Source organism: Oxyura jamaicensis, chromosome 2 (assembly GCF_011077185.1).
Source record: "Oxyura jamaicensis isolate SHBP4307 breed ruddy duck chromosome 2, BPBGC_Ojam_1.0, whole genome shotgun sequence".
NCBI lineage: Eukaryota > Metazoa > Chordata > Aves > Anseriformes > Anatidae > Oxyura > Oxyura jamaicensis.
In genome coordinates this window covers 81,153,948-81,181,043 of record NC_048894.1, presented here as the reverse complement: position 1 = coordinate 81,181,043, position 27,096 = coordinate 81,153,948, and the positions used below count along the sequence as shown (strand labels likewise).

General features: G+C 40.7%; 1 protein-coding gene across 2 annotated transcripts in view; it reads left to right on the top strand.

Moving 5' to 3' along the window:
- Window positions 1-26,465, top strand: part of DUSP22 (dual specificity phosphatase 22) — a 41,286-nt gene extending 14,821 nt beyond the window's left edge. For both annotated transcript variants that reach the window (XM_035317550.1, XM_035317551.1), the window contains exons 4-7: window positions 12,931-12,980; window positions 18,248-18,322; window positions 19,808-19,979; window positions 22,713-26,465. In XM_035317550.1, coding sequence (XP_035173441.1) covers window positions 12,931-12,980; window positions 18,248-18,322; window positions 19,808-19,979; window positions 22,713-22,898 — 483 coding nt within the window. In that variant the 3' untranslated portion in view covers window positions 22,899-26,465. The remainder of the gene's footprint in view (window positions 1-12,930; window positions 12,981-18,247; window positions 18,323-19,807; window positions 19,980-22,712) is intronic.
- Window positions 26,466-27,096: the final 631 nt, after the last annotated feature.

Below are 27,096 nucleotides of genomic sequence, written 5' to 3'. Positions count from 1 at the left end.
GGAAAGGTAAGTGGTTTTAGAAACAGAAAAATTAATGTTCCTGAAGTAATACGTTGTCAAAGAGAACTCGGCCCTTTTTTGGTGCTCTGTAGAACAAACAAATATGGGACCTGTGCTCTCAAAGAGGTGACAAATTACCCATATCTCATCAGATTTTGAAGTTACAGTACAGATTGCTGTGATGCACATATTCTTCTGATACAGCACTTAAAGCTGAAAACATTGGTTAGAGAATGAAAATGACCTATCTGGTTTCATTGTCCATACGGGGTAGGAGCATTACTCTAGAAGTAAAAGCAAATGTCAGTATATAAGGTGAACACCAACTTGTTAGATTGTAAAATTACTTTCCACGTTAGTAATTGACAGCATTGCCCCTCTCTGAGTATGTGATGTTACAGAGTGTTTTTACCTGATTGTGTTTAAAGTATTCACAGTAGCTTTTAAAATGTGTGCTTCTTTCTGTGCTTTGTGTATGCTGCAGTATTTGGAAGTACGCTTCTTTAGTTCCTCATAGCTTACTAGCTTACTTGAAAATGACTGTAGAGTTTCACAAAAAACACTTGTTATATTGGTTTAGGTTTCATAGTGTGTTCCTGTTGAGGAGAAATGATTTAAAACGAATGTTTTCTCACTGAAATTTGGTTTCAGAAGTTATTTTGATGATTATTTACAAATCCTCATGGACTTCTGAGTTAATGGGAGTCTCATAATCAAAGTTTGGCCTTGGGAAGCTACTGTCTACTTTAAAGCTGAGGTAACTAGAAAACGTAGGTTGAATCAGTTGGAATATAAGACCTTTTATACCTTTAGACATTGGCAGCATTCTTTAAGTACAAGACATAGAAATGATTTGTAAGGTTTCAAGTGTTTTAGACTTGAAGGAATTTGCCAAAATATGGACTAATCTATCTTGCAACATTGCCACTTAATTCATTTTATATAAACTGCTTCAAGAAAATTAGTCCTCTAATAAAAAGCAAATCTAGAATTAATTTATATTTAGAAAGCATCCTAAGGCTGTGACTTCAACAAAGTACACCATTGCTATGTGGGGTCTAAACCACAAAGGTAAGCATTTTTGTAGTTTAAAGATACGTGTTTATAACTCCATCAGAAAAACTACAGGTAACTGGTGGCCTGTCCAAGTGAAAGGATTGTTCCACGTGGAACAAGGTTTGTTTCCTCAGATGCATGGAAGGAATCCCCTGTTTAAGAGTGGTGTGTGACAGCACCGTGTGTATTCCTGCACAGGCACAGAGGCATTAGCCCTGGTGAATCCAGTTGGCTCCTCGAGAGCACTTCAGACAGCTGCTGATGGAACACTCACAGGGGTTTTATAAATGCACACAAAAGGCATATGCAGAAGAGAACAATTAGGTTTCTTGCCACCTGCTTTCTAATCTCTCTCTCAGCTAGTTCAGGTTTGAAAATCTCTATTCAGAATGTGGGAGAGTGAAAGGCAGATGGGAAAACAGGTATCCATGTGCTTTAAATAATTGTCTATCTGGCAGTGGCCAGTTGTATCTCTTGGTAGAGCTCTTTTATTAAGGACAGGACAAATAGCTTTTGGGGTTGGAGACCAAAAGGCCTGAAGGCCTGACTTCTGCGCCATCCAGATATCCTAACCAAGCAGGTGCAGTCAGAACACACAGTGAAGATGGACACACCTAACTCCTCCTGAGCAGTTTTTCCCCATCTACAGACAACATATTTCTTCAAAAAAATCCAGCTAGGTCAGTTAGAGCCTTTGCTTTTGGATTGCCCCTGCAACCATTGCTCATTTGGGATACCCTACAAAAGCTGTGAAAAGGCGTCCAAGATACATTTCCTGTCAAGCTCAAATGTTCCTTACCTGCTAGAGCTTTTCAGTGTGTTAGAGAATACAAAACCTAACACATTCAAACCTGCCTTGCTGCTGTTGAGCACAGCAAAAGTCATGTCAGTGACCTTTACCTTAATTTCAGTAACTCCGCTCCGTTAAGGCTGGGGTCTAACAAAGTTTGTGCCAGTTGATCTCAATGGAGGAAGTAAAGGCAAATCTTGTTAATCATGTTTACAGGAATCTGGTTACAGGTCTGTTAAGTAATGTGTTTTACCGTGGAATTTCCAGGTGTTTGACCCTGTTCTGAGGGATGGTGCTTGGAGAAGGATGTGGGTCCAAACCAAATAGGATGCTGATGTGGACTGTGCAGCTGCTTGAACAAAACTGCATCCCATCCTGGGAAGCATGTGCTGTTCTGGACAGTCATGTTCCAATGGCTGGACTTGGGTCATCCTTAACTGTCATTCTTACTCTTTCCCTGTCCCCTTCCTCTGGACGCACACATGGCAAAAGCAAGAGTGCTTCCTCCACTGCATTGGGCAGTGGTTGCTGTGTGTAACACGGGAAGGTACTAGTCCTAAGGGGCACTAGACTTTCTTCTGTTTTGACAGTCGTTCAAGCTCAGTCCCAGAGACCAATATCCACAGAGAGGCAGGGAATGATCTGATTACAGCCCATGGGTCCTCATACAGAGGAATCACCTCAGAATAACATGATGTGCCTGGCTGACAAATGAGGTTACACACATTCAGGCTGGAAGGAAGCAAGATTTTTAACAAGGAGGGTAAGTTACTGCTGAAATATTTTGCCAAGGCAACGGTGGATTTTCTTACATGCTTCACTTTTGTGTGGAAGTTGGTTCAAGTAAGACTGTTACAGAGGTCTTCAAGCTGTGCACCTTACAGTCAGGGTGTTTCTCAGACCTTGGTCTGTCCGAGATGCTTTGAGGTGCCAGCTGAGGCAATCGCTGTGTATGTTGTAGACACCCGTCCATCAGTCCGGAAAGGGACTGAAACTACCTGCTTCTTTCACATGGTCCACCACACGTTTGTCAGTTACTAGTAATTTTGTTGTTTCTCTTGAGTAATGCCGGAGGGTTTGACCTAGCAAATGCTTAAAATGTGTTACCAGTCACCTGTGTTTGCAGAGCCCTTTGGGATTAATTTACTTACAGCATTGTCATTGTTAGGCAGGCTACTTCTGCGTCACAGGATAAGCTGCACTCATCTTGGAGACATCGTGATGATCACAGTAGTGTAGGTCTTAAATAAACAGGACTTTACCTGGGTGTTCTGTACTGTCCTCTGTCACAAGCTTTCTGTGTTAGCAACAGCTCTGTTTGCAACACGTTGCATTATGAGTAGGTTTTTGCATGTGTGCCGCTTCTATATGCGAGTTTTTTTCTGTGCTTTCTGTTGCTAGAGAATGTCTTTTTTTTTTTTTCTTTTTAGTGTCCTTTTTCGGATGAGGAGTGTATCAGAGTATGTGGCAGTTTCAGTTGAAGTCATTTGACTGAAGCCTCAAAAACTGAAATCCCAGCAAAACATGCCTGATTCTGGGGGTCTTGAGGGTTTTGTCATTTCGTTCTGCCCAGTACCAAAGCACTCAAGTTTTAAGCAACCCCATTTCATGTGAACAGCCAGTCTGTGTCCTGGGGATAAGCATGTATGCAGGTGGTGCTGTTTCAAGTCTTGTGGCTTGCTGGATTTATTTTCTAGACAAAAAGAGTGATCTTATTGCAGCATTCAAAAATCCACACAGTGCTTTGTCTTCCAGTTAGTAAGAAAATTAATACCTATGAAGCATCTACTCTTCTTTGCCTCCAACGCTCAAGATACTAGCTTTACAGGTTGTTTTTCTCCTCATTCTGCATAGTTAACCAGAGCACCAGCAGAGTACACTTATTTGTTCTTATCTTCTTTAGTATTCTGGTGGCATTAATAGGATCATCTTAATCTGGTACATGCTGTCTCCAGAGCAGTGGCTTTCTTCCCCATTTTCCTGAATCGAGGACTATGTAAATATGGTAGGTAGGTGGAGGGGGTGGTAAAGAAGAGATAATTACTAACTCAACTAAGCATCTTTCTTTTCCAGTCTGTTTGTGCAGCCAGAACAACTTAAATTAATTGTATCTGTAAGATTAAACTTCACGGACCAGGTGATCTGATAAAGAGTTTGATTTTCCTTGAAAATTTGCCTAGAAATTTTAAGATTTCTGCCAGAAATTTGGGTTTCAAATACTCAGTCCCTGAGAAATTGAACTGAAAGGGAAAAAGCACAATTAACACTCTGTGCTGTTAGTTTAGAACAATCTTTCATGCTCTTGAGTAGACAGCCAAACACATTAATAAAACAATACGGCCAACAAAAAGATACTGTAATTAGAACAGAATCAGTGTGTGGAACAGAAATTACAGAAAAAATAAGGTTGTTGCAGAGAAGCTGTACAACTTTTCAGCACCATTTTCAGTGCTGAGTGTTGCAATATACCTGCTTGGTAAGGTATTACGGGTGAGAAAGTTGCAGGTTGGGAAATAGCAAGAGAATGTATTGGATCAAATTTATGAATTAAAAATAAATTGTCTGGAAATAGAAAAACTAAACGGCTGATCACTTATCAAAAGCTGAGAAATATTTCAAAGATCTAATGGTCATAAAGTGCAGGTCTAGTATAGATAATGCATTCGTATCAGCCTGCATTAAGATCTGAAAGCTCACTTCATGTTTTTAAACCTGGCTGGATGCTGCAAATCTTACTGCAGTTTTAGCTTGACGTTATCGCCTTGCGTGTCTAAAGCTCCTCTGTAAACTATACTTCTGCAGGTTTTTAGAAAAGGAAAAAAAACTAATCTGTGGAGGAACTGAACTGGCTGCTCTGGCACAATGCAAGTAACCTGCTTCAACGTTTTTGGCTAGTGTTTTTGCTGTGGTGTTTTTTTTTGTTTGGTTTTGCTATGTGCTGTTGTTAGCACTTAAGAATACGATGGGGTTTACTATGGGGGGCTTTCACTGAAGCTATGAAGGGGAATAGCCTCAGCATTTTTTAGTTTTCTAACTCTTCCTTTCCAGCACCAGCTTGTGGTAGTTCCTTTTGCTCAGCTACACATTCTGGACAGGATTTTTCTTTTATTTTATTTTTTTGGTGTGTGTATTGGGGAATACCCTGTGGTGAAACAGATGGGGGGAAAAAAATCCTGTCATGCCCTTTGCTTCTTCAACTCTGGAAGTGCTGAAAGTCACTCTAGTACTTTCTTCCTTGGCTCTGTAATGCGAAGGAATATCCCCACACAGAAAACAGTCCAGAAAGTATTTGACTGGACTCAAAAGCATACCACTGCTCAACATGAGATAACTAAAAAGAGAAAAAATGGGAAACTGAACAGCCAACATGTGCTACTTCTGGACAGATGTGGCTCAGTGAGTGAGAAAGGCTATTAAAGCTGTGTTACTATGCTGGATAGCATACAGAAGCCTTGAGCTGTAGGAGCCCATTCATGTATCAAAACTGCATCTTGATGATGTGCTGAAAGAAGTCCCTGCTCTGTATGGCTGGGCAACATGTTCTATGCATAGGCTCCGCTGTCTTTTTTATCCAGTCCAAGCACTTATGGGAACTATTAGAGTGAGATGGAAAGTCAACCTTCAAAATCAGAGTTGCTAATATCATATCGCAAGGCCATTGCTGTTGTATCAAGATCAGCTCTGGAAATGATTTAATCAGGTCAGTCTATTTCATTTCCATTTACATCACTAAGCTCTCGTATCGCCAGTGTTGCTATCAGTGTTGCCACCAGTGGAAGCCATCAATTTTCAGCCTTTGATGCTACCATCAAGAGGAAGTGTAGAAGTGCCTCATCTAGTCAAAAGCTTGACTTTCTTTTATGGTGTTTCACTGCTTTTTCATGGTAAGGTTTTCCCCTCATGAGATGTTTCAGAAGACCATGCTGAGCAAAACAGCTACCATTTTTCTTTCAGGTGTAGCAGCACCAGAAGATTTTCTCTAGTTTGAAGCAATGCCCAGTCTGGCTTTGGCTCTGCTCATGAAGTTAGGGGCTCTGACTAATTTTTCAAAAATGACTTAGGTGCTCCACTAAGAAGCCTCCAAGAGACTTCCACAGAGCAACTTTTAAAGTGTGTCAGGCCAGGTCTTCGTCATGAGTTACCCTTGGCAGAGGCCGCTGTGGTGATGATACCCTGAAATTAGTTCATTGTTTGAATTGCTCAACACACACTGGCCCTGTCAGGGGAAGCATGTTCCTTTAGTGACGAGTGGTAGGAAAGAAAGGGTGAGGAGCTTCTGAAGCTTTCAGTAGCCAGTTGTTGGTACGAGGGAGTTTTAGACCAGCAAATGCTTGGGCTGGTGTGGCTCACTGGTTGGATACCACGTTGACTGCAGCAGAACAAGTGCTCTGGCCCACCCTGTGGAGAGCCTTAATCCAAGTGTGTGATGTGTGTTCCAAGGGTGTTACCATCATGTTCCAGCACTCCCTGGGAGAAAGGGGCAAGTGGGATATATTGCTTTATCACTGTACTCAGAGATTCCCCCTTAGGGTTCAGGGACCAAGTGTGATAGGAAGTGCTCAGATTTTAGGTTTGCCATGACGTGCCTGGGGGTTTAAGTACACCCTCTGGTAAAGCCATATGAACAAGTCCCTTCCTCCCAGCTGAAGTGTGTAGTCCTGTAAATACTCTCATGTGTACTGAAGGAGATGAAATGTGCAAAGTTATTAGTATTTTCTCCTACTTCCCATTCCTTCAGGTGAGCCAGGTTAAAAATACGATTCATGTTTAGGATGAGAAACAGTATGTGCAGCTCTTTGTAAGTCAAGTCAAAGCCTTGACTTTTCAACATTTCCCCCTTATAACGTTAGAAAGGTGGATTGAGTGGAGAGATTGGGAAGGAGAGCTTTAAAAGGACACTTTGTGACTGGCAATTTCCAGCCTTAAGGCTGGGCTTTTCAAAAGTGTTGTTGAGCCTACTTACTAAGAAAACCATAAACTTTACAAAAAAAAAACCCACAAAACATATGACTTGTAAAAAGCTTTTTTTATTATATAATAATACAACACAAACTGAATGTATAAATTCTATTGCAGGAGCTTCCTGCTTTCTGTAGTTCATATTCTCCATGCAATTTCAATTTCATTTATAATACTTTTTCAAAACCAAACGTGAATGTGGTGTTAACTAAAGTCAATTAGTGGTTGTGTTTTTTGCTGAAACACAAATGTATTTTCTGTGAGTCATTAATAAAACCAGCACCGATGGTGATTGCTACAGAAAGTAACTGAAAGGACAAACAAACGGTTGAATGGTTTTCAGTTTAGCATGTTCAGTTTGGTGTATTACTGGACAAAACTCTTGATTAACTCTTGTTGGTTTGGCTTGAGGAAGCTTTGTGCTGGCTGTTTCCCACTTTAGCTTTTTTGCTGAAATGCCCCTAAACAAAAATAAGTCCTGTCCTCATCTGTTGATGTGACGACTCAAATTAACACATGGTTTTTGACTAACCTGAAAGAACTTGCCAGGTGCTGGAGGTTTTCTATTTGCATCTGGCTTCACAAATTTAAGTTTAGGGGTTTAGGTTTAAAAAAAATTTCTTGGAAGTCGTTGATGGTATCTTTACATAAATTTAAATATAGAGAGGTTTATTGCCAAAAATACAATCCTGCTCTTTTTAAAGTATTTTTTTCTTTAACTCCACCCCCCCCGATGGAGAATAGATTTTGTAATTTTACCTTCTTTTTTTCCTCTTTCTCCCTTGTCTTTTAACATTCTAAGTTCTAGATTCAGATTTCCCGTGCTAATAAGAATGTCCACAATGTTGTATATACAGCAGTGGAGGGGGGCAATGTTCTGAAGAACGTCTGCCAAGAGTACCGAGTTTTATATAAAAATGATTGGACTGTTTTCTTTCTCAGATAAACTGTATGTTAGTATGATTTAAGCTTGTAATCAAAGTGAGCCTTGTTCTTAATCACTTCGGAATGTCTTTTTCATCATTGGAGAGGAGAAAATGTCTGTATAGGTGTTGCACTTCTCTCACAGTACTACTCTTTACACGTTATCCTGTTTGGAGTCGAAATTTTTCCTGGTATTAAGATTTGTGTGCTCTTTAGAGATCTCATTTTCAGTCGTTGACCCATTATCTGACACATAATACGTGCAGAATTTTGCTGTAGCAAAATGACACATCTACGTGTTCTACTATGAGAACAATGCCAGTTTTTGCAAGTTCAGTTAAAATGAAGCTCGAGTATTTTTTCTTTTTAAGCTAAACCATAGTAAGTAGATTAGAAATGGAGCATTCATTAAGAAATCGGACTGTTATTTTTCCTGAGCACTCTGTGAAGTACTGGATTTTATAACAAAGATGTATTTTTTTTTTTAAGAGCTAATAAAATTTAGAAGGTCTTGTTTTAATGTTACTGGCTTTTCCAAATGTGAAATTACTGTTTGGTTTCCGATCTTAGTAGATTGACCTCAAAAAAATAAACACAAGTTTGAAAAGGCCTGCAATTACTGTAGTATCTTTTTAACTTCAATGTAAAACCTCTGTGTGCGTGCGCGTGCATATTTGTGTACATACATACATATATACGCGCACCTAAACCTTTTTAGTTTTAATACCTAAACATTGACTGTCACGGAACTGATCTAGTTCTCTGAATCTCTGAAATTGTGCAAGTGTTGTTGTTTCTCAAATACCAGTGAATTTTAGAAATTTTACCTAACTCTCGCTTGTTTCAACTTTGACAATCTTGAAATCAGAATACTTGCTCTAGTTTTGTTAGCTCTCACTGTATCGGTTTAACTGTAGCATGTAGTTTCAGGGCCTAAGAGACAGAAATCTAGTTTTGGTGGTTACTCTGTCTGCTGAAACAGAAAACAGAAAAGTAAATGATGTTTTATTTTATTCATTTTTTTTTGTAATCTTAGCAGTTCAAATGCAGCAAATGAAATAGGAGTGATGTTTTAATTGATTAGGGTGTCGGAGTCATCACGTGAATAATCAGGAAAAAGTTTAGGAAGGTGCATGTTTCGGAGGGTTTGTTGGTAAAGGTGATAGATGGAGAAAGGAAAGTGAGCTGTGATTTAAAAGTAACAAATGGATAGTAGGAGTGAACTGAGAGACAAGCAAAAGAAAGCCGTCTCATTCTCTTCAACATCTCATTGACCTAGGAACTTAGATTTGACCTGATGAATATTCACTGGAGGACAGCTTTTCCTTTTGCATTAGGATATGTGTGAAATGTTTCATTACCTGAGAACGTACATATATTCTGTTTAATGAGAAAGTTGGGTTTATTTTTTTTATGTTAATCTGGGAGAAAGGTTGTTTGGAGAGACAAGACAACTGGCAGGTATCAACTGAAGAAATGTATGAATAATAACATTGGCACCAGTGTTCAATAAAGTTAATCTCATACTTCATGTATGATTTAAAAACACTTCTTTTTACCTGTTCTTATAGTTGCAAGCTTTTCTCTTTGCTTTGAGCAAATACCACAGTTTTGGGATGAGTAGCTATTCTCTGGCACCTAATTTAATGTGTGTAGTTGAAGTAACACAATATATTTTTGGGGCTGTTCTGTCCTTTCTCCACTGAATAATTCTTAGAAAACTGTCAGTCCAAGGGAAGAAAAGACATTTACTTTAAAATAATAAATAAAATCCAGACTTCCATACAGTATGACATTAAACTTGCATTTTGTATTCCCTTACTGCTGTGCGGTTTTGGATCAACTCTGTATATTGCATGTGCAACCAGATTAATGTTTATTGAATGAGGCTGCTGACTTGCTCCTGGTTTGGAGGTTGCTGAAATCTTCGCTAGGAGCTAGTCTGCTCGACTCTTTAACAATCTTTTGATTTTTAGCTTACTCTCTTCTAGTTGTCGTGTTTCAGTGGTTGTTGCCTGCTTACATCTTACACTTTGCAGTTTCAGAATTGCAAGTGAGCTCTGCTGGATAATGAAATAGAGATGTCTGTATCTTTCTTGCATGCTAGTACCCCATCTAAAATGTTGTAGCTATTTACTTGTTCCCTTGACATAGTGTTCTGCTTTGAGAGGTCCCTTTGGGACAGTTCTTAGATGTTATCTGCAAAGGTATGTGCACAGGAGGAAGAGCAGTGTCTCGGGACACAAATAAACAAATATGATTCTGGGTAGTGTTTTTTTATTTTTTTTAAATAAAGACAAGAGGGTTCAGTCATTAAGTATCTTCCTGTTGCCAATGTTTTAAAAAACAATGTGTAATCAGCATATGTGAGTAAAAGCTAATCCCAGTGAAGTATGAATAGCTACACAAAAAATCCCTTGGTTCTCATTTATGAAACCCTGCCTCATACAGTCCTGTGTAGCTGCTGTATTTCTGGTATCCAAATGTGATGAATGATACTTGATTCTATCATTATTATTGTTTAAACATAGAGAAGCAAAACTTGATGGTAGGGTGGGATCCTCAGGAGTTACCAACTCTGGCCAAACTGCTTGGGTTGAAGTCACAGAGTTTCACTGTTGTATTTTTTATTTTTGCGTGTGTGAGAGTTGGGTTAGGCCACTGCACAATACTTCTGAAATCCCACCTCTAGCGATTTCTGAGTTGAGTGTGTGATTATTTCCTCGCAGGGAGGAGTCCATCACCACAGCCTTCCAAAAACACCACACACAAGACCTGCATCTGTCCAAATACCAAATTCCAGTAGCTTCTCAAAGAGGAGATGTTTAAAGTTGTTTTATTCAGGCTAGTTGATTGATGCCGAGCATTTGTTGGCACAGTAATGAGAGGAGTGCTGGTGTTACTTCACTGGAAGTTGTAGGTGCTGCAGACCTCCAGGATCGGGCTCTGGATGAGCCATTCAGTACCATATGCGGTCTCCTACAGGCGAGTTTCATGCTTGCTTGCGGTAGTGGGAACTAGCCAGCCATGACAAAGAAAAAGAACACTGTGGGTCTTCACCTTGTGCTGGTGATACTTCTGCTTTTAAAGTGAACATCATCTGAAAGCCCCTCTGCATTCAGCTTGTGAAGAGCACTCAGTGTGTGCCATAGCTTCTCAAATCCGTGGAACAACTTGTACCAGTCAGCCTGTGTTGTAGGAGCAAACCAAAGGCATATTGCATGTGCTAGTGTTAGCCTGTCTCCTGTCTTTACTTTTCTTTCTGTCTTTTTTTCCCTTGGTGGTGCAGTTAATGGCATGGAGTGGTGTAGAGGTGTGACAGATTAGCATGTAACTTTGCTTTCAGGTCAGAGGCCCTGTTTCTACTGGAGTGACTCACTTGGAAGTGATACTAGTGTCCAAGATGAACCTCTCAAATGTGTCATACAAGGTTATTATTGTAATTATCTGTCACAATACAATTACCATCCTTGGCTCGGGAGCCTATTAGTATTACTACTACTGCAAGTTTCTAAGTGGATGCATCTACATGAGCCCTTGTGGATCACCTTATGGCTCTGAAGCCATCCTGGTGTCTCGCAGTAGACATCCCTTATCCTGATACAGGGCAAGGAAGTCTGGGAAAGCACAGAGGGGACAGGCATGCTCTCAAAACTGTATGGCTGTGAGGAAAGCACAGGCCAAAGAAGTTCTGTCAGGCTGAGAGAAAGGCTGGTGCTTTATGGAAGTGTTAGTAAGGAGGTAGGGGTGAGGGATCACCACATCCTTTCTGACATAGCGGTGAAGTTCATGCATCTAGTAGATGATTGGCATGATGGTGTGTCATGGTGCCAGAGGCCAGGACCACTTATAAAAGTGATTATTATTCCTTGGTGTGAGGTGACGAGTGAAGTAACCAAGTGCCTGTAGGGAAGAGCAAAGAGAGCATTCTCAGCCAACATGGTACAGGCGGTACAGGAGAAGATGCTACTTCAAGTAGCTGTCACAGTTGAGCAATGAACTTTCCACACACAGTCCTCCACCTAGTAAATGAAGTGCCCAGCAGATGCATGTTATGTTCCACCTTGTTGGCAAATGTCACTTGAAGGATCTCTTGTAAATAAATGCTTGATTTTTTATTTTTTATTTTCCCATGTGTGTTACTGGATGAGCATGCAAAGTTATCAGGGGTTTTTGTATTGTTACAGAAAGATAACCTAATGTGTATTCTGTGGTGGACTCTTTGCTGTGAATCCTTATCTTTACAAGTACATCTGAAAAAATTCACAACTCTGCTTATCTCAGATGCTGAAAGACTTCCAGTGAATAATTTAGTTTTTATGTACTTGAGCTGCAATCTGTTTTCTTGGAAGTCCTATTTGAGAAGTCAGCTAAATATGTTTTCAGAAGCGTTCTTTTTCTTAAGTCAGAGGGGCAAAATGGGCTTTGAAAATAAAATGACAGTTAAACTGAGCGTTAACAATGCAAAGCAGTAGAGTATGATTATACTGATGTTTTAAATACACCCAGAAACGCTTCCAATGCATGAGAAATGCTTGTCTAACTTCCCTAATTAATCTTGTAACTTACTGTGATAGCTGACTAAAATGGTGAGGCTAACTTTGTGGAAGAAAAGTACGGGTTTTATGGTTGTCCTTCTTGAACTTTCAAAAAAAAAAAAAAAAAAGGCAAAAAACACCCCACAAACATAATTTTCTTCTCCAAAATGCATTGCATTTTTTTTATTTTACCAGCCATGTGAAGAGAAAAAAAAAAAAAAAAAAAAAAAACACACAACAAATTATTAGCATGGATTCAAAAGAACTAGCTTATGACAGTTTTAAGTTGTAGACTTTGTTCAGAGAAAGGGAAGGGCAAGAGATAACTTAGTTTTACTAGAAAAATAAGAATGATGTTTTTTTTGGGGAAAAAAAAAAGCTATGCTTTTTTAGCAAAGATGTTTCTGTTTTAAAAATCTTGCTGCTGGTCCTTGGGATAAGCATAACTAAGTTATGTGCTGGTGTCTTGGCAATAAAGCAGATGTGAAAACAATGTTTTAAAATCTGGCTGTACAGAGATGGTCTTTGCTTGTCTGAATAATGGTGCATCTTCCTCAAAGTCTGTAAGACTGCACCAGTCTAGAGCACCAGTAACACAGTGGTAGATAAGTGCATTTAACTGGGGTGTTTTCTTCTCATTTCTTTTTTTGCTTCTTTACACAGGGAGTGAAGTATCTCTGTATTCCTGCTGCTGACTCACCCTCGCAGAACTTGTAAGTTACTTGAAAATAAAACACAAAAACACGGAAGTCCTTCAGTACTGTGGTGCCTGTTTTACAATAATCTAAAAGATCTGATTCTGATCTCTCACAAATATTGCACTACTGTGTTTTTTATCTGTTAACAAAACGTAATTATGCTTTCTTGCAGCCACTTTGGTTCTGCCCCTGCTTTTTGTGTGTAAGGGGTTTATAGGAGGGTCAGTACATAAACGCTGTTCATCCATTTCTGGCTTTAAACTGTAGGGGTTCCTCAGTGAGCCTGCTTGGAATTTATTCCCAGTTTATTCCAGCCATTGTTTTTGTAAATCTTTCTTGCTAGTACTATCTCTAGCCACTAAAAAGTGGAAAATAAGTGAAAGAGCTATGAAGCCTAGTGCTTCAAAGGTTAAAATAAATTCCTCGCAGTGGGGTTTTGATATAAAGTCCCAGTGTGCAAAGTACTCCTGCAACTGTCTGCTCTGGATGACTTGCACCTAGGTCCCACTGCTCTTATTAGTAGTCTGGCATGGTGGGGAATTTGTCCGCACTGGAGCGATTGTTGCCTTGAGCATGTACATACTGAAACTGCTGTGGCCCAGCCTCTATCTTTCTCATTGCTGCTCGCATTCGTGAAATGCTGATTGACTTGCCCTTGGTTTTAATGTTTTGAACCATTGAACTGAAGGTGCCTAGCAAATCTTGATTCCAAAGAGAAATCAAAACAAATTTTGTAAGAGAACTTGGATGGTGACCAATTCTTTCTTCTAGAACTCACTGTTTATGTTGGGGACAGATGAGGGGGGTTTCAGCCACATCCTGCTAGCAAGTTTTGTAGAGAAGCAAGTACTTGAAAGAAGCCTGGTATGTACGGAAGGAAATGCAGCAGTGCTTTTCTCTCACATCACAGCAATATTCCGGCTGATGCTTTCGGTGGATATTTTTAGAGAGTGTATTTCTCATACCCTAGAAAGATTCCAGTGTGGCATTTGATGTATATTGGTTTGTCTTCTCATTCTGATGCGTTTCTGTAATGGTTTAAAAAAAAAAAAAAAAAAAGCTGTCACCACCAACAAATAAACACAAGCTCCCCTTCCCCCCGTCCCTGAGCCCCAAACCCTTAATTTTCAAGACAGGTCTGTAGTGAGAAGGCAGATGGTTAACTACCTTTGTCACAGACAACTGGCTACATTTGTGGCCTTGATACTTAAACTAAATTTAAAAAATAAATAAATAAAAATCCTTTTTTTGTAGAGGGGAAAAAGTGAGATTAGAGGGAAATGTTCAATGTCTTATTAATTGTTCATTGGTATTCTGAGATCTGTAGCATTTCTGAAATGTTTTCCAAAATCTGCTTCCTTTTGTTAGTAGAGATCTGGATTAATTCAGGGAAGGGAATAGAGGAGGCAACATATTTGGTGAATGTTAATTATTGTACAGTTAAGTCCTTCCATCACTGTTAAAAATCAAGGAGTTACATCGAAAAACCACCTCCAGCACTTGAACTGTCTGGTGTGGTACCAAAGCTATTAAAGCTTCAGTAAGAATATACAATATTTGCATGAGTATTGTTTCTGTTATGCTGAAGGCGTCTACAATTCTTGCTTTGGTATCAGGTGGTTGCAAGCAAACGTCATTACTTCTAATACTGAGACATTTTATCACTTAAAATAAAACTTGATGAGTAACCGATTTTTCTTTTCTTGCTTTATACAGTGCAGAAATTCAAGTAAAGTCAAATCATGATGTCCCCAAGCAGTGTTTTTACTTGCTTTGCACATACAGCCCTCTGAAGCAAGAGGAAACTGTTTTTGTTCAGACTGTGAGGACATGACAGTCATATCTAGGAATGGGTAACCGCACCGTGTATGGGCCCCCTCTGTGGAGGGGGGAGATAAATGGGGAGTAGATCCCCCTGCAACACCCTTACATATCTACCCTCTTCTCTCAAAGGAGATTCTGGTGGTCTTGGGGAAAGAAAACAAGAAAAGCACCATCCTGTGTTGCATATCCTTGTGTTAGCAGTTGCTGAGAGGCCTGACAGACTGGACGTGCACTGTTCTCTTGCATGTGTTGCCAAACAGCAAGTTTGTTAGAAGCTCCTGGAGCTTTGTTGCTATTTTGCAACTGCTGGCAAGTTTGAGAGGTCCAACTGAAGGCCCTAACCCACTGAACTTCGGGTCTACGAGCTCTTAATTCAGTGCAGCTTAGTTTTTGTGGGGGGAACTTTGTGTGCATACGCTTGTTTAGTGGATCTCTTTTCCTCAGAGGGATGAATGGCCTGAGAAATATGACAGGGATTTCCCTGTTGATATGTGAGCACTCACTGAAGTGGCTTGAAAGCTTGTCTCTGCTCGTGTGTTCTGCACCCACTTAGTACAGCGATGAAGCAGTTGCTTTTGAGACCAGAGGTGCCTCCTAGGAGTTAAATGAGTGTTTCCCTGGACAGTAAGTATTTTGCCTTGGGCCACTGACTTCCCCAGAAATGTGATGTCCTACAGAACCTGTTACTAATAGGGTATTCTGTAGAAACCAAATCTTCCGTTTTTCTGTCCTGTTCTAACCAATTGTCTTAGGCTATGTGTTTCTAAGGAACTAGCATCCAACGGTCAGGCTGGTAATGGTGATAACACAGAAGCCAGGGGAACCTATTATGAAAAGCAGTTTAGGTGGGCCTTTTTTGCATTTAGATTGCCAGAAGAAAGAAACATCAAGATACCTCTTCCTATCTGTTTTTCCTCACGTTCTTTTTAACCCTTACAGTATTTCTAGAAGGCTGAGTAGCAACTATGATATTTAGGTCTGGTATTGTAACTCTGCCCTCTGGCTAGCTTTGGATTATCCAGTTTGCTACTGCTCAGGTGTAGATAACTTTCACATCATGCTGGTAGGGGCACTGTACTGGTTCTTCTTCCTGTGGTGTTTCCCACTGTGAAGGTGGTGTAGTTTGAGACTGAGTTTTAAGCTGGAAGATGTAAAAGTAAGGTGTCACCTAATTAATTGTATTTGAAGTAGCTGTTCAGTCCAACAAACAGGTTGTGATTCAAGGCATTTGTCAAGTGTTTTCCTGTTACAGATGATAATCAACTGTTCTGTGGTTAATGTAAGACTTGCCATTCTTTGTGTCTGTGGCAATTGCCATAGGGTTAACTGATCCTCAATCTTGTTTTTTGTTTTCGTGTGTGTAAATAAGTTTGTATCATAACTTTGAAATTGTATTTAGGCAATCGTGTCTGCTGTGCAGCCAGCAATGGTCTTAACACCACAGGTTGTGGAGAAGTACGTTTCTCCTTTTCTCTGACTCAAGGTGAGGAGGGGCTGTGGTTCTACAGAGCAGCCCTGGTTCTAAGCTTTGCTATTTCTCTTCTCATTTTCATGATTGCCTGCAGACACTTACACTTGACAGTGAATCAGCAGACTGAGTGTCAGCAATAAGGAAGGACAAATAAAGCTGAGTGAATGGCATTCACTGCTAGCTATATTTAGTACCTTGCAAAGGTGCTATGCTCATTCACAGATGCTTTTCAAACCAAAGCATTGAAGTGTTTAACCAAAAGTTGTGCTAGACCATTGAATTCACGGTGCTTGGAGCTGCTCTGTTGGCCAGATTCTCTAGAGAGAGAGAGGAAAGATGGGTGTATGAGAAGATAAGGATGTTGTCAGTCCAACCCTAACCAAGCTTCACCTGATCAAGTCCACTTAATCTTGGACAAGCGCTCCTTTGTGCAGTAGCAGTGTCTCTTGCGCACACAGCCCAGTGTCATTTGTCACCTGAGTTATCTATGTGAAGCTGCCAGTTCCCCACAGATGGACCTAGTATCATGATTTATTGCAGTTCAGCCAGTGAAAATGTTTGGAGCAGCAGTCTGAGTAGAAATGCATTCATTAGGCTTCCTCAGTCTTCTACACTTATCCCACTGCATCAATTTCTTGAGAAACACAGAATCCTGAGTTTACTGCTGCCCTAAAGCTTGGGGTTACATCATACTCTGACATTTTTCTTACAAGTCACTCAAGTTTCTTCCAGCTGCATTCTCCACATTGCATCCAGTGATGCAAAAGCTGCCTTGGGGAGTGAGTCATGGCTTTGTGATCCCTCTTTCTGGATATATCAGCCTATATACCAATGCCTTTGCAAGTCCCGCAGGCAGTCACTCTTGTATCACTGTCCTCCTTCAGTTCTTAGTGTTTATAGTATCAACAGCTGCACTGTTGGGCAGGAAGGGAAGCTTCCTTTTATGTGGGCATTCCTGATTTTTGTGTGGCTGCTGGTGCTGGGCTGAGGTTTTTTCTTTTTACCCTTGTGGTATAATATACACTCAGAGGGGGGAAACATCTTGAATACAGGACGTTGTGTTTCATGGGTGTTAAGTGCAGTGTGCTTTCAGGTTCGTCTTTGCTTCTTGCAAGGTATTCAGTACCACGCTTACTGGCCATCTCCTCTGTGCTACTGCTTGTGAGCTTGACTTGCACAAGCACTCAAAGGCTACAGTGAACTCCAGTTCTGTTGAGCTGAGAGGTGCTGCTGACACCTATGGTAGATTGCAGACAGCCCCAAGGCTTTGCAGCCTGAAGGGCAGGGGCAGGGTGAGCATTTCTTTTCCATGAGTCTTTTCCGTGTTTTTTACCACAGTGCTTAACAAAATGTAGACTGTAGGCAGGGATTGGCTGCTATACTAAGTAACAGTGGAGCCATGACATCTATGGGGAGGAACCTGGAAGGAAATGAAGTAGCCAAGACTTGAACAGATAATTTATTTTCATACCAGTGACAAAAGGGAAAGATTTCATGTTGCAGAGTCATAATATTTAGGTGTGTTCTAGTGCATGGTTTGAAGGAGGAGAAGTCAAAGTTAAGCTCCCGTTTGGGTAGCAGGATGCCGCTTAGCGAAAGGCAATAGACTTAGATTTCACATAGCCATGCTGAGTTTCACCTAACATCAGAACATACTCAAGGAGACGTGAGGTTGAGTTACTAGTTAAAAGAGGAATAAAACACAAACTGAAACACAGACTTGCCAGTCATCGGAACAAAGCGTTTGCTGATGTTTATTGCACTGTAGTACCTAAGATACCAGTTTCTCCTTCAGGTAGCATGGTGAAAAACTATGCCAGTGAGTTTGGGGTTTCATCGATCAATATTAACTTTCACATTGCAAGCCCCGTGTTCAGGTCTAAATTCTCGAAACAGCATTAAGAAAGCTTTCGGATGCATTTTTCTCTAAGTAGTGATTTTACTAAATAGAGCACTTTCTTTACTCCCCTTCTGCTTCTGTTTTCAGGGCAAGGCATTTCAGAGAGAGCATCAAATTCATCCATGAGTGCCGGCTTACAGGTGAAGGCTGCCTAGTTCATTGGTATGTATATCACTGGCCAAAAAAGCTTAAGGGTCTCTGTGCATTTACTTGTATGTTTGTGATGTTAATGATGAGGTAGTGTTTATCTCCATTTTATAGCAAAATCTGCTTGGACTGAAGTGCTCCTTTTATTTGAAGATCCCCAGAAGATTTGAAAATGCTATTAAAGCGTCATGCAACTAGAATTTTTGAGCCACTAGGCTGCGCAGCTGTCTGAGAAATTCTGACCTTCTCTCCTAATCAAACCTTTTTATTGATCTTTTTTAAGAAAGTAATAATAATAAAATCTCTTTGACTAGGGATCTTATTTATTTCCCATTATTGCTAATAATTGTATTTCTAAAGATTTCTGTAGTCCTAATAATTTGATTGGTTTCCATGACAGCTATTTGGGTGACTTCAATGTTACTAAAAATAAAAAAAATAGTAAAAAAAAAATCTGAAAATATTTTTTCTTCCAGCTGCTGAAGCATTCAAATGTTGCTTTTTTCTTAATAGCAAGTCTCTGATTGGAGAGATTGCTCCTGGTACTATAAAAAGTAAAAAAAAGGAAATCCCACCCTGTTTTTTTTCTTGCTCTCTGCTATTGGTTGTAGCCTGTGCTATATGTCCAAATGGCATATCCGAGTCTATATCTGGAGTCGGTGTCATCTCATGATTTGAACACTGGACTTGAACACAGGCCCTGAGTGTAAATGCTCAGTTTGCTATCAGTTCATAGCAGGGCTGTGAACGAGTCATTTGGTCAGTCTCCACATATGTAATACAGGAATATCATCTCTGAATTGTGATAGTTTTAAAAAGCACATATTTAAATTTTGTCATATACTTCAAGGGCATAAGATGGTTTGGAAATGCCAGCTGAAAGAATCTGGTACAAATGTAGCCCAAGCACATTCGTTATACTCATCGTAGTAAGACTTGTAGTTCTAGAGCTGTCAAACCAGTACTAGGGAATGATTCTTACTTTATCCCACTGTTTCAGGAAAGTAGAGTCCTGAGAGCGTAAGTTACACAGTCCATGGATAGCATAAATAGGAAAAGAGCTCAAGCAACCAGACTCATGCACTTTACATTTCAGTTAAAGTTTATTTCAGCTCCATAAAAATGTAGCCTTTATTCATGGTGAAAAGGGAACAGTCTTACTTTAGTGCTCTGATCTGTATAGGCAGAAGAATGTGGGTGACTTAGCTTACTCAAAACCAAATCTAACTTAGAACATGTGTGCTGTCCTTCCCTTTTGTGAAGCCAATGCTTATTCCTTCATTTCTAGTCTCATATGAATTATCACTCTGAACCAGCTTTCTCAATCTTGTCATCGATCTGTTCTGATGCATTTGAAAAAGCAGTACCAAAACCCCCTTAACTCAAGTACAGCAGTATTTCTTTATGGTGGCAACCAGCACAGCAACCTGCTGTGGTTTTGGGAAGTGATGCTTTCAGTGCTGTACTTCATCTGTTTGTTGCACCTCGTTTGTCATGCAGCCTTGCAGGTGTCTCCAGGAGCGTAACATTGGTGGTTGCCTACATTATGACCATCACAGACTTTGGCTGGGAAGATGCACTGTCTGTTGTCCGAGCAGCGAGATCCTGTGCCAATCCCAACATGGGCTTCCAGAGACAGCTACAGGAGTTTGAAAAGCATGATGTCGATCAGGTAAATGACCTACAAACAAATGAAATGAGAAACAGAACTCTGACTTAATTCATGAGCTACTTCTCACTAGCTGGTCTGACTCCTTGGTTTTGGTTTGTGGAGTGGCCTCTTGGTTCAGCCTGCTACACTGGAGAGGTACAGAAGGAACTGAAGGTAGCAGGGAATGTGGGATGGGAGGAAGGATGAAACACAACATCTAAGCATGCTTTCTGCCCAGCTGTGCTCTCAATCCAGTGATCTTCATGTGTGCTGAAGACATGATACAAGACTTAACACCTTTAGAGAGAGGGAAAAGTAAAGAGTGAGTAGCTCAGAATGCAGCATTGAGATCAACCTTTAATACTGGTTGCATAAAAGTACTTTTTTCTCGCATTCATTTGGAATAATAAGCAGGAAAGAAATCATAATCAGAGAACTTAGCTATCCAGGAGTCAAGTTAGGTTCTCATTATGACTTATGTCCTCCCTCAGCAATACCATCTGTGGCTGAGGCTTAATAAACATTCTGATTTGTAGAACAGTCTCCAATCTGACTCCTCTGCTTATTTCCTAGCCTTTGGAGGTTTTGTAGGGCTAGGAGAGTTGAGGAAACAACAAGACTGCAAAGTGGTTATTACGAAATAAAAATTAGTTTCTTACCAGTAAAAACAACCATCCTACGCAAAAGACCTACTCCCCATGGGTGATCAGTGACTTCCACTTCCACTGACTTCCTCCTCTGTCTGCCCCTTCTGTTTTCCATTGCTCAGCATGTTGCTGTTCTCTGGACTTGCTTGGATTTTATTTATTAAAAAAAAAATAACAGAGGCAAGCCAAAATACATGAGGCAAAGGAGTTTGGCTTTTTTATTCCATCCCCATCGTTCTGCAGAAAGCTCAGAGTTTAGAAATTACCATTTGTTTTGCATGATGCAGCTTGCAACCGTAAATATTTGTGTTGATTTTTATTTTAATATTTAACTGAATGTTTCCTGGATCGTTTGGAACTGATGTAAATGGCAGAGTAACTGATTTTTAAGAGACAGAAGTCAGAGGGGGACTTTCCAGACTTGTCTCCTTCCTCCCTTACAGTCATTTCTACTCTAATTGGTCTGGGCTAACAGCAATGACAATTAAGGCTATATGCAAATAGCCCGATAAAGACAGTAACGTCTCTTTTTTCATCCACAATGGACGGGGCATTCTGCCTACTTCACTGAGGGGGAGGCAGTAGGTTTCAAAAAGAAATATCCACCTGTAGTCACTGGCTGGGTTGTAGTTTCCTACTGTCTCTTAATAGCAACCACATCCTTAGCAGGTGTCTGTTTACACACCTGATTTCAGTGGAATATTGCCATCTGCAAAGGGTGTGAACTTTTTTCTGATTTCAGCACCACGGGTGTTTTGCTGTGCATATATAGGGTGGTATCCTGTGGGGTTTCTGGGATGGGGTCCCTTAGATCTTGGTCATACAGGAAAGGGTTTAGTCACTAAGAGGGCCATGTGGTTTGCAATAACTCCGCACTTCCAGGTGGTAGCCTGAGGCTTCAGATTTGACTCAGCATGTTAGGATCTCTTAGGAATGGGAGGTCTTGTCTCCTGATGATCAAGTAAATTGTCTTTACAGCTAAAGTTGTCCGTAAGCCCCAAATAGAACAAAGCTATGGAAGTTAAGGCTTAAAAAAATCACAGGAATAGTATCCCCACTGGGACAGGACAACTGGAGTCTCTGTCTTACTGCTTCTACAGAGAAGACCAACAAGATAGCCAGGAGTGACTAAGTGGACTTAAATACTTGAACTGGCAAAGAAATGACAAAGGTTTATAAAACTGAGCAGAATAGAGAAGGTGAGCAGGTGTGACTTGCGCTCTACCTTGTAATATGATGTGGAGCTCTCAACTGGCAGGTCCCAATCAAAGGATAATATTTTCATTACAATATGTACTTGTAGATGATGATGGCATCCACATTTGTTGTGGCAAAAATCTGTGGATTTGAAAAGTGATCTTATGGTAAGGAAAAAAAATAGTTGTTTTTTTTTTTTTTTGATATCAAGCACAAAGATAAGATCCTGCCTCAGTTAAAATATCTGGAAGCTGAGGAAGATGTCCCAGCATGATTGCCCTGCTATTGCTTTGTTCTTTCAGCTTGAACCAGTCCCGGTACTTCTGTTACCATATTCAGTCAGTCATTTCAATAACACATAAGATCCTATGCTATAGCTGTTAAAGCTCATGGCCTTTTTCTTCCTAGAAGATACCTTTCCTGGTATCTACAGTTCAGTTTCTACTGCTGGTGTCTGTTAGCTCAAGATGAAAAGGCCATATGAGTGGTTCACTTTCTGATCTCTTAACCTTCTGAAGTTATTTAAGCCTGTTGTGACTGGGGCGAGTTGACTGATCTTGTTAGCTTCCACACGTACTCATCTCATTGTTTGTATGTGCAACAAGAGGAGGCTGCTCTTAAGTCCAGGATGTCCTTACCCTGCGGGTGTTCCTTACTCGGTAGTACTCCACTCAGCCAAGCTGTTATGTCAGCATGTCATTTTAAGGGATGTAAGGGACCTCAGTGATTTCATCTGTGTTCCTATGCCTACGTATTCTGTGCTGGTCGGGAAGGGCATGCAATATCTACTTTTTTCAGATTGCATGTGTTCTTAAAGGCTCTTGAAATTCTGTAGGGCAGGAGGGAGTATTACATCTGCATCAGTCTCCTGTTGTTGCTTTATCATGTTGTATCTGTTCAATTTCTACAGTTCAGGCAGTGGCTGAAAGAAGAATATGGTGAAAACTCTTCTCAGGATCTGCAAGAAGCCAAAAATCTTCTGAGCAAATATAAAGAGCAGGCAGAGTTGCAGCAGAGTACTGGGGGAAGACAGTGGAATAACAACTTCTCGTCTGTGCCATCTCTCTCATACAGCAACTATACAACAGAGACCTAATTGTCGAAGGTTGAATTTTTCTACCTTTGAAAAACATCTTGCCGTAATTTCCATCCCATCTTCAAGACTGTCAGCAGTAATCATGCAAACAGTTGATTTGTAGAAAGCTTCTTGATGAAAATACTACATTATGTGTGTGTGGGTGAGTGTGTTTGACACAGTTTTATAATTTGGGCAGGATCAAACTCTTTGTATGCTCAGAGACATGATCCAGTTACTGTGGCTAAGCCAGTTTGTCTGTTAGCCACAGCTGTTATCCCCACGTAGCCTGGCATTTGCTGTGAGGTTAGCTCAACTCCTTTCGTTGTAGGCTAGCAAAGGGCCCTGAGAGATGAACTCTGGTGATTCAAGCTGTGGCAGTTTGACATCTCTGTGCTCTTAACGTGGCAAAGATGTTACTGCACCTGAAGAAGGGAACTCAAGTCTGTCTCTGCTGCTGCTGTTCACAGTTCATTGGCGATACCCTGGAGATGGACTTGCACTTGAATGCTAGACTGTAAACTGGAGCAGGTGAGATACATGCATATACCTTTCTGCCAACAGTAACATCTAGGAGAGAAGTGTGACAGACAGCTCTGACTAATAACATCTTCAACTGCCACAGTTGTACTTGCTTCAGTGCACGTGAGACAGAGCTGTCGGTAGAACTGCCGCAGACCAAGAGCACAGAGGCTGTCACCACAGTTCAGCTGATATGCAGTGATTTAAGCCATGTTCGCTTGATTGTCAGGAAACCAGATGCACATAAACTTCTCTGGAGAGTAGTTTGTCAGGTTTCCAGTACCACTGACCTTCATTCCCTGTGGAACACGTGCCTCTTGAACACATGCCCCTTCGCGTGTGGTAACGTGTCTCCAAAGAGTGGGCTTGGTGTGAGTGCGAGCACCTGTTTCATTGCTTGTGCTGTGGTTTGCTCTTTGACTTCAGCTACCTCAGAAATGCTGTACTTGTCATTGTGGTTGTAAATGCAACCTTGAAAATTGCCTTGTGTAATCTTAATTTGACACTGAGTGATGTAAGTGTGCGAGTGTGCGTGCGTGTGTGCGGGGGGTGCGTGTGCCTGTTTCACAAATGTCTGTATTTGAAAAGTTTTTATTTTAAAATTGCCCATATTCCTCACTAGTTGAAAATTTGCGTTGTTTGACTTTCTGCCATTTAAAAACCACGTATATTTTGCTGTGATCAGATTTACAGGAATGCATTTATAAATTATGTTTTAAACTAGGTTAAAGTTAGGGGCCGTACTCTGCTCTTGGTTAATGTGGTCTGTTTCTAGGATGGAGGCTTGCCTGACTTAAGTGTGTTCTCAGAGTGTAGCGTCAAATATGTCACCAGAGATGCTGGGCAGTGTGTTGGTTTCTGATGGTGTAACTGGGGCTGTCGCTGATGCCAAGATAATGGTTTCTTGTCTTTGCCTCAGAGGATGAAAGGCCTTTTTTTTCCTGAGGATTGAATAAAAATTAAAATATATCTCTGAATAACCAGGGTATTTAAAAACAAACAAACAAACCCCGCAGTTGTTTAAGCATGTGATGTATATCACGCTAAAAACTGAGCACTGAGGGAGAGTCAGTCAGCATACTAAATACAGCTGTCATCTCTTTGAGTTGTTTTGGTACTCAGGCCTCCCATCCCTTCACAAAATTCCTCTTTGTGTGATTTCCTGCTTGCTTTGGGTGGCAGTGGATTCTTTGGATGCTGAGAGCAAGGCTTTTGGGGTCAAGTAAGCTCAGGCCGTGTTAAATATTTTCCTATCATGTATCTTCTGTTTTGTGAAATATGGATCTTGTATATCAATAAGTGTCAAAAAGGAGAAAAAAGGGATGGGGTGAAACTGGTCCGAGCTCTTCATCCAAGTCCAAGCCTAAATCAGACTTCTCATTGTGCACGTGCTTTAGGTGTTCTGAACAAAACTGGAGCAGGACGATCATATCTGTGTTGGAGTAACGGGTGCTGTTGGGCTTGGGAAAGGTGCTGGAGTTTGTTTTCAAGCTGTTGTAGCTAAATGAACCACTACCAATTTGGGATGTCCAGCACCTGTGTTCTGTGTTTGCCTGGTAACAGGAGTATATGACTCTTCTCAGGGGTGTTGGTCTGCCAGTAAGTAGCTGTTAAGGAATTCCAGCACAGCAGTACCCTCCGTGCTCTGAGAGTGGACGTGCTAAATGGAAAAGGCTTTCCCTGGTAACTGGGTCTGATAGACATTCAGGGTGGTGGTCCATTTGTTCAACCCTCTCATGAGTTTGTGTAAGATCAGCTTGTTCCCGGAGGGTAGCTGCCGGAAGTATTCTGCTGATGCCCTTGCAGGTATCCAGCCAGTCCATCCTGTAGATGACTGCCAGCAGTACATACTCTGTAATATCTTTGGTCCTCTCCTCCTTGGAGTAGTAATGCTGTGAGCGCAGATGAGTTGGCAGTTTGTCTGTTCTGACAAACACAAGGCAGAGCGGGAGACGTGTTAATGTTTGTGCATCCAAGATTGTGCACCTGTATTGATTTTTCTGAAGTAGTTTTGTTATCCCCACAGAATCAGTCCCAGAAGTGGGATTTTCTTAGAACCGAATTTGGATTTAGGGCCATCTAGCCACATCAGTGTGCATCATGCTGCAGCTGGTAAGCAGATACAGGGTAAAGCACGAAGACAGAGGGAATGCCACATTATCAGCAAGTAGAAGTGCTTCTCTCCTTTTAAAAGACAGAGGAGGTATTTTCTGTTGTCTTTTGCTCCTACATCTTTAGCGGACTGTACACGCTACATAAAATATTTAAGAGTGGCAAAAGAGGAACGGCAGTATAAGAAAACTCGAATCTGGTTGCTCTGTAGGGAGCAGGATAGTTTTATCGCTATAAGGTGCAGAAGAGAGAGTAGCTACGATTCTCGCCTTTGGTCTTCTAGAAAAAGAGAGGAGCAAATGCTGTCTGAGAACTTGACATGATTTGTCTTCCAGCCAACCTTTCAGTGGCAGCGTGTAGGTCTTTCTAGCTATCTGGAACATGACCCCCGTCCACATCTTCATTGTTGGCCTTTATAGTGTCGGTGATGGATTCAGTTGTTTTGTTTCTGTACTTCAAACCATTGTCCTCATTTTGATGTTCACTGGAAAATGTATAAAGTTTATAACACCTTATTGGATATCCAGATTTGAAATGCGTAATCTGTTTTTTTGTAAACTTGATATCCACGTGTGATTATAAGGAAATAGGTAGTGTTATACAATGTAGGTAACGGGTAAATGCATTAATATTTATTACCTTGATTTTTAACCTGGAAGGAGTTGCTTTACATTTTGTGATTGATTGGGAAGATATGGCAAATCATATCTGTTTTTTAAAAAGGGCAGTAATAACATTGGTTGCTATAATGGCCACTGTCTATAAAGAAGTCAGTGAAAAATTATAGTAATTACTTCAGCTAGTTTAAAAGCTCTAAACCTGGTAAGCTTCTTGATTCTTTGTCTTCCTGTTCTTCCTGGGCATCTTAGCGAAGCCTTGATTGCGTTTTCCAAATGTTTGTATTTAATACGTTCTACAATTTTTTTATAAATAAAAGTAAATGTTAGCACCTGATCTGCTTGTATGTTTCTTAATAGCCTGTGAAAGGCTTCTAGTCACTGTATCCCTGCAAGTACAGTAAGAGCACCACGCTAACTCAGTTTGGAAGTTACACGTCTTTCCGCCTGTATGCAGACGTGCTGAGACTTCGCCTCTCTTCGCTGAGTTCTTCCAGGTGAGTTCAAGAATCTGAAGCACAAGCATCTCTTTGATAATAGTCCCCAAAGAGGATGCTTTATGTTGCTTTCTTGTCGCTGGCCCATCATTGCAACATGGTATATGTAGCAAATCCAAATTGTTTTATTATTCTGAAATACCCTGTTTTCCATAAGACACTGATCTGGGGCTTAATTAGCTGTACAGCTAGGTTTACAGGCTGCCAAGGCTCAAGGCTGTCAGTAGTGGTTTGTCAGAGGAAGATGACATAAGTGCCAGAAGATGATGCCAAGGCCAAAAAAAAATTAAAACTTCTAGTGTAAGGGGGAAAAAAGCCCCGTTTGAATTCCCACAGCGCGCTACATTTTTGGTTTGCCAGAATTACCCTCTGAGCAGAGGTAGTGTCATTCAAACGATTTAAAAATAAAAATAAAATAAACCACACCAAACCACCCAGCCTGAAAGCATAATTGGTCATGCCTAAGCAGCC